General features: G+C 38.2%; 1 protein-coding gene across 1 annotated transcript in view; it reads right to left on the bottom strand.

The window, feature by feature from the left end:
• Positions 1 to 5,970: 5,970 nt before the first annotated feature.
• Positions 5,971 to 7,691, bottom strand: part of COL4A5 (collagen, type IV, alpha 5) — a 57,872-nt gene continuing 56,151 nt past the window's right edge. The window contains exon 54 of the mRNA XM_009997237.1: positions 5,971 to 6,887. Coding sequence (XP_009995539.1) covers positions 6,806 to 6,887 — 82 coding nt within the window. The 3' untranslated portion in view covers positions 5,971 to 6,805. The remainder of the gene's footprint in view (positions 6,888 to 7,691) is intronic.

Raw genomic sequence — 7,691 nt, 5'->3', positions numbered from 1 at the left:
CATGCTGTACTGCACCACACAGCTGGTAATCCTCTACATTGTATATTGTACAACTGAGTTGTCAGGCTGCCTCACCTCTAATGTACAACCTTTAAATTGCCAGGACAGTTTGTATAACAAATTAGACACTGTCAGGTTAGATTGTTGGGTGATGTGTGCCCAAATCTATTTTTGAGTAGTATTAAAATATACATGTCACTAAAATATAGATACTTTTTTTTCCTTTTTAGAAACATGGTACCAATCAGTTTACGCAGTGTCTAGCGACAGGAGAAACTGTTGCTACAGGATTTAAAAGCACAGACCTGTTTTTGATTCTGGAAGAGAAGTTGAAGTTGGTAGTCACTTGTTGCTGCTAAACATACACTAATTAAAAGAAAGACCACTCTTACAGACCATAATACTGTCTTGCCATATAGCTTTGGTTTGGGCTCATAAATTAATAATGCAATATGTAGACAGCTTTTTATAAAGCTTTACATCTTTTCTAAGAAATCAAAATTTGGATTAAGATAGTTCTAAACATTTAATGTGAACAGAAAAGGTTGTTTTGAAGAAATTTGTTACGTACTTATTTCATATTAGATCCCTGAGGCTGCCATTGTACAATATACAGCACTGATATAATAAATGCTGAATAAATAAGTAAATGGGTAACCTCAAGTATAGTGGTACAAATACTAATAGGTACGGCATAATAAATATGCAATCTTTTTGAATCTCTTAGTTTACAGCAACTAATTTATTCAGTATTGTGCTGGAAGAACATTTTCAGATGATGTAAAACATATCACTATATATACTACCTTCCAGCTACCCGTTTATGCTGCTGTATAGTACAAAAATACCAATGATAGAACAATGTTTGTCCTGTAAATTTGATTTGATATTGGACAGTTATTGTCTGTACAAACTAAAACATAATATGGTTGAAACTGTTCATTATATTTGCTATTTCTGCTTCACAGATCTGATTTAAAGTTGAGCTGATTGATCTGGCTTTGTCTTCCATTGTAAATATTGTTATGTTGTTTTCTTTGTAAAACACATCGCGTTGGCGGTTTTGGGAGACTGGCTTGAAGCTCTGTATAGTGTTTATATTTATCTGACTTGGCTTTCCATAGAGCTACTTGCAGTAAATAAGTGTTCATGTAGCTCTGTCTCTGGGTTTTATTTTAAACTTTTTTTTTTTTTCTGTCAGAAGTGCATTTCCTCCTGCTGCAGCTGCCTTCTTTTTAAAGTGATTTTGTCACCCTGTGTCCCTGAAGATGTGGAGAGGCTTTTAGCATCTCTCGGGGGAGTGATTCCCAGCCTGTACAATTGTCTTTGCCACTTTAGTGTAAAAGGTAATGTAGAGCACAACACCCCCAAGTTTTCTTTGTTGTAGATTTGTAGTGCTGGTAAACAACTGAGTTTCTGAATGAAAAAATAATCATCAGTGCCTGGTATTTTATTTTTCTGCTTTAAATGCAGAAGTGTGGCAAATTTTGTTCATAACATTGTCCATGACCGAGTATGGAGTTTCAGGATAAAAAGTACTAGTCCTGGAAGGAGTTTGTAGCAGTGTAGTATCAAATAGGTTCCTGTCTTTATATTTAGAGTTTAGGGTAAAAGGGAACAGGTACAGCTTGCCGTTCAAGTTTTGTACTAATACTTTTGGTTTGATATGTGTTAAATAAGGTCTTGGTATGTAAATCCAAACCCTATATAGATATCTCAGAATTTTAGGTAATGCACTGACTTGTAAAAATAACTGAACTTAACTTGGAAAATACTACAAAATGTAGTGCCCTTTCAAATTCCTTCCTGATGTGAAGGTTATGTAATTAATGCTGTATTTCTTAGAAAGAGTTTTTATCCACAGATATCAGCATGTGTGATCTCCATAAATGTGGCTGATTACTGTTAAATGTTGTGGATTAGACTTATCTTTCCTTAAAAAATACTTGATTTAATTCTTACCCTGTTACTCAGTGCATTAAAACAGCTCCCTGGAACAGTCAAGTTTGCTGTAAGAATAAGGTCTTCCTTGGATAAACCAGCCCCCTTGCTTTTAGGGCCTCATTTTATAGCATGTAAACCTGTATTGGGAAGAAAAAGAAAACAGTGCTTCTCATCCATGGCAGAAACAGCCCAACCAGCAGTAAACAAACAGTGAAAATTATCCAAACACTGACAAGACTGTTGCAACAGTCTCACAATAGCTGCTTTAAGAGACCTTTGACTGAATGTCTCACTGAATCTGAAATGGGCTGACTGCTTGAGGGGTTTTTTTGGTGGGGAGGTGGGGTGGAGGACATACTTTTGTACCAATTTTTCAAACCCCTTTGGCTGGATCATTGACAGAACTCTTGCTTCTGAAGCATGGTGAAAGACCTCGATTAAAACCAGAAGGCAAGTTTAGACTTCCTATTTGACTTTGAAGACAATCACTAGAATACACATTAAAAGTCCCTGTTTTGAAATACATTGACCCATTCTAATGGGTCTCACGGGAAATAAATAACTGGGAGCCGAGTTACCAGGTAACAACTGCCATTTTGTTTTGTTTATCCCTGCATCCTCTTGTGGCTACAGCAGTAGTGTTTCCTCAAATATAAAGAATTTTCTCCCCTCACATTTTCCATGGAGGGTTGTGAAGCAACATGTCTCAGGGTGAGCAGGAGCACTGAGCTTGCCTCCTCCGCCACCACTCTGCTCCACCCATGGGCTACCAGGAGTACCTTACTGAAGACAGCAGTTTGCCTGCTTTCCTCACTGGTTACTGTCACCTTGCTGCCATCTGAGGCAGTGGTCACCTGCCTGCTACAAATGGGTTGAGTTTAATAATGTTTCTTTCAGGAGCTAATAGTTCTATGTACTTATCCTACATTTTAAATGTAGAACACTGTTACTGCTCCCCTGAGGTAATGGCTGCTCCTGCTTTCCATTAGCAGTCATGTCCTGATTCCCATCACTGGCACAGTTCTCAGCTTGTGCTTCTACTGGAAGCAGCTCTAGCAGCAGCATCATTACGTGTCCAAAGCATCACTTTTCTGGGAAGGACCCGATAAAAACATGTAATGCTGCTCACAGCAATTAGTGCTAAATCTGGCAAAACGACCTTCCCTCAGGGGTGTCCTGAGGATGGCACTTCTGTACAGCACAGGCAGTGAACTAACTACAAAATAATTACCAAACGGAAAACAGAGATATCTCATAATCGCAGAAGATAAAGTTTTAGAACTTGAGCATCTGTTGCTTGCAAAAATTAGTATATCCCTTCTTCAGCTTCTATAACTACATTTTAAAATAGGCTAGAGGAAGGACCTTTGATGTGAGAAATCCTGACTGTAGGGGCAACTGACCTCTACAATAGAGGACAAAATGTTGCCTGCTGGAGAGCTGCTAAAAGCACAAAGCTTGCATGTAACAGTCTAATTTCTTGTATGGAAATATGGCTGCATTGGCCTGTTTGCCCACTTTGGTTTATAGGTTGGATTTTTACTGCAGAATTGTTTCAGAAGTTTAAATTCCACCTTATGAATTAATTTGAGGCTGAAGGAAGCTTTTTCCTTTTAGTCAAAGATTATAGTAGGTCTTACTAGAATGAAGGAGTATGCTGAAAAGCCTGTCTTAAGCACAACTGAGTTCCTTAGTTCCTTTATACTAGAACAGCATAAATCCAAATTAAGTGTAAGGTTTTGTTTTTAGGAATTGCAAACTACTGTTCCTTCAGAAAGTTGTGGGTTTGCACTCATCAGCCCAGCTGCCATTGACAGTGCACCACCTGCAGCAAGCTTTCAGGAACAAGGCAGTGAGCAAAGAAAGGTAACTGCTCCCCTTTCCTTTCAAGTCCTCGCTGCACGCGGGCGCTTCCGATCTCTGGGGTCTGTTCCAGCTTTCTTTCCAAGCTGTGCGGTGCCCTCCGGTGGCTAAAGTGTGCAACTTAAATACCATCGAGTTATCTTGCAGGTTCCTCCTCATGATTAACTGAACTGGACTGACTTTACATTACTTAAGAGAATAAAATGTTTAGTTAAAAACAAAGTTCAAGAAAAAGAGCTTTAACTGCAGATGAAGTGGTGTTCTGAGCCAGATCATGTTTAGGCTGTGCCAAAGACTTTTCAGGCTCTAGTGTTTGAAAGTTGTTTTTTTTTTACTTTTTTAATAACAAATCTGCAAACACAAGCTTTTACCTGTAGTTTAATATTTATGTACTGATGGATAGCACCTAGAGGCCTCAACCAACATTTGAGCCCCCTCAATGTCTCTGCCCCAAAGAGCTTACAGTCTAAGCAGTCAAGTAGGAGAAAACAACCATAGTTTCTTTTATAGACTAGTGACTCTGATCCAACACAGGTCAAGTGATTTACCTGCTCTAAGGCACAGAATATGTGGTGGGAATTACACCAACATCTCTCGAATCTCTGCTGCATGCCTTAGTTAAATGATGCTCCTTCCTCTCTAGACCACTTTTCTCTTAATAAAAATTACCCGGTTCAGAAATCTCAGCCTGAAGCTGATGGAAGGTTCAGGACTGTCTCCAGGTCAGGGCAAGAGCTGCAGGAACAGAACAGAGAATGTATCTGTCAGACATATTTTCATTTTCTGTGGTCATCTTGTGGGCTTGGGACCTAAAGTGGGTGCTACCCAAGACTGGAATCTCATGTCTGTTCAATTCCATGGGCTTTGTTGTACATATTGTAAGAGAAGCCCAAATCTTAGAAAGATGTACAGTTTGTGCAATACTGGAACAAACATGTTCTGCCCTTTTTCCAGTCCCCCCATATGATGAACAATTCTTGACGATGAGTGCAAGACAGGTGGTGGTAGGGAAGGCTGGGAGAGCTCTTTCCTCCAGGACCTCCTTGGCCTTAGCATCCATTCTTCTGCTTCCTTGGGGCTAGGGAGAGCCTGCTGTGTTCATGTTAGGTTTCTGAGGAGCCGCCAGTAAGATGAGGGCTCATGTTTACAAGAAGAGACTTACTATTTTATTTCAGCTTTGGTAACAAGTTCTTGACTTGGAGGTAGCAGCAGGTTCAGTTTATTTCTACATGCATCAGCAAACCAAAACAAAACGAGTTGAAGGATGCACATTGCTGAATTGCCCACTCTCTACCAACAGGTATAACTGCAGCTAATTGAAAAAAAGACAAAGCTATTAATAGTTTGCATTTTAAACTAAAGAACTTCAGTTTCATACTTAGTTGAAAGCTTTTGAAATCAGCACCAATCTCATTGTATAAATCGCTGCCACCTGGTCAGACACCAGTCCTATGTCTTGTGAAATGTGCTTAAAACAAGGAGATGCTTGTGTTTACAATGACAACTGCAAGGTAAGAATGAATAGCCATTAGCTGATCAATTACTTAATGGTAATCAATAAACAAATACACTTCACCTATATAAAGCAGTATGTTAATTCACAAGTTAAATTGTATTGATAGTCAAGGTGGCAATATACAATGAAAATTAATTAAAATATCATCACTTGAAAAATAGTCTTGCTTTGTCAGGGAGCTCTGTTTATACATGAGGGTAAATGAAACAGCGCTGACCACAGGAGCTGAACAGTCATGCATACAAAAAGTGATCACTTTTCAGCTATTGCACAAGTAGTGACACTAAGACATAAACAGTAGGATTCTTACAAAATGACATCAGGAAGGCTGCATGCACCATCTTTCAAGGCCTTATGTGAACTGTACATACACAAGAGTTGTTGTATACTGTAAATACATTATGGATGTGTGGTAAATTCACATAAGACTAATCTGTAAATAGGAAAGTTTCCACCAGCTAATGCTGTATTTTATTCAGAATGTTTCTCGGCGCGTAGGCCATTTTGGATAAAACACATGACACCACTTCAGAGTAGAGGTTTCATGGAAGCATAATCTTAAATGCTTTGGTAACTGGATATTCCCAAGTAAAAGGTTTTGTTAAACCAAACTGATTACTAAAGCGTGACTGTCTCTTATTCAGGAAAGAAGGATATAGAATATGGCTAATAATTTCATGTATTTTCACAAGATACAAAAAACCCCACCCCTTTTCAAGTGGATTGGGATGTCTAAGCACAAATAAAACCACTGATTGCATGGTGTACAACATTTCAAACCCTGATCAAAATGACTTCAGAATAATTGTGCATTCCCCCAAAAATATCAGGTTGGCAACTGAGGAAGGAAATAAAATATGAAATTAATAACTTGGCATAGGAGGGGTAAATTCTCTCTGTACCACAAGTTTCATAATAAAATACTGCTGTATGTTTCCATTTCAGACAAGCATTTTTATCTCAGAATCTGGTTTGTTTCTAAATGACTGAAAGTTTCAACTAAAAAGGTGTTTACACAATATACACATTTCATTACTTACAAAGAGAAATAAGCTTAAAATTTCATATTAAAAACCTGGGGTACAGTAGGGTTAGTAGCACCATGAAAAATGTTTTTCAAAACTGCAGTCTTGTTATTCTAAACATATTCAGTGCGTCGTCTTTTACTTTATTCTCTTGTTTGATGAAAAAAGTGCCATTTTGGTACAGGGAGAGGAAAGAAAAAATTCATCTGATCCTTTGTGAACCTCAAGTGTTCTTTTCTGTTTCCAAGAGGTCAGCTCTTTTATCTTAGTCCTGTTGTTAAATATGTACCAAATAACCCTTAGTTTGGCACATGAGTGAGGTACACTTGAATTTGCGTGGTTAAAACAGTTTGGATTTGTTCTTGCTTTTCTTTCTGCACAGTAGCACCATTGTTGCAGCTGGAAGACAGTGCATCTTAGGAATTTTCAACTGTTTTATAAAACATTCTCCAAGATGTTACGTCTTCTTCATGCAAACTTGACAACGACTAATACGCGTCCTCAAGTCTCCAGCTTTCAGTGTCTCTGACTGAGGTTTACTGGTTGACAAACACAAAGGTAAGGTTAGGTTAGCTTTTTCCTTGTTTACAGAACTGTTCCTTTAAACATTTACTGAATTCACAGTTTAAGATAGCACTTAAGTAGGTAAGTGGGGGATGAGTCCTGTTTTTGAGAGTTTTCCTTAAGAATGATGTTTCTGTGCATTTTCTGTGTCTCAGTACCTTTGGGTTTCTCAGTTGAAAGGTACTTTAGCAACCCATAAAAATATTGCTACAATGAGATCTGTATTTAAGTGATGGCTTTGCCAAATTATTTACTCATATTCTGAAAGGAGAGGGTAGGGGATTAGTGGAACATATTTGTGTAATGTGTGTGTACACTGAATAAGTCCAACTTTTAGAAGCTTCTCTGTAAAAAAAAAAAAAAAAAAAGAGAATAAAAAGGAGACAGAAAATAGCAAAGCTAGAAAACACCCAAGGTGTGTGGTAGGTAGTTTTTAATAGGCAGTTTTCACTAGTGAATCATCACTGATCAACTACCCTGAAAACTTGGAATGATGACTTTTTAATGCACATTAAGTATCACTGTTATAGGTATTACACAAAACCAATTTGGGGGCCGCTTGTGCCAGGCAACACAGTGCACTGTGCCAGCCCTGTACCACAAAACTGCATTCTCAATTTGGTGGCACTGGGAATAGTGAAGTGATGAGTTTTTTTAACAGTAAACAAACAAGGCAGTAGAAATTTACTGTATGAAAGGAGATAATTTGTCAAAGAAAAAATGGATTTTGCCACTCAGGTTGAGCAAGAAAAAGTTTGAGAAGCTGAGAGACTCCTGCT

This window comes from Chaetura pelagica, unplaced genomic scaffold (assembly GCF_000747805.2).
Source record: "Chaetura pelagica isolate M959 unplaced genomic scaffold, ChaPel_1.0 scaffold344, whole genome shotgun sequence".
NCBI classification, from domain to species: Eukaryota; Metazoa; Chordata; class Aves; order Apodiformes; family Apodidae; genus Chaetura; species Chaetura pelagica.
The sequence above is the reverse complement of the archived record's forward strand: the minus strand, read 5'-3'. Positions and strand labels throughout refer to the sequence as shown.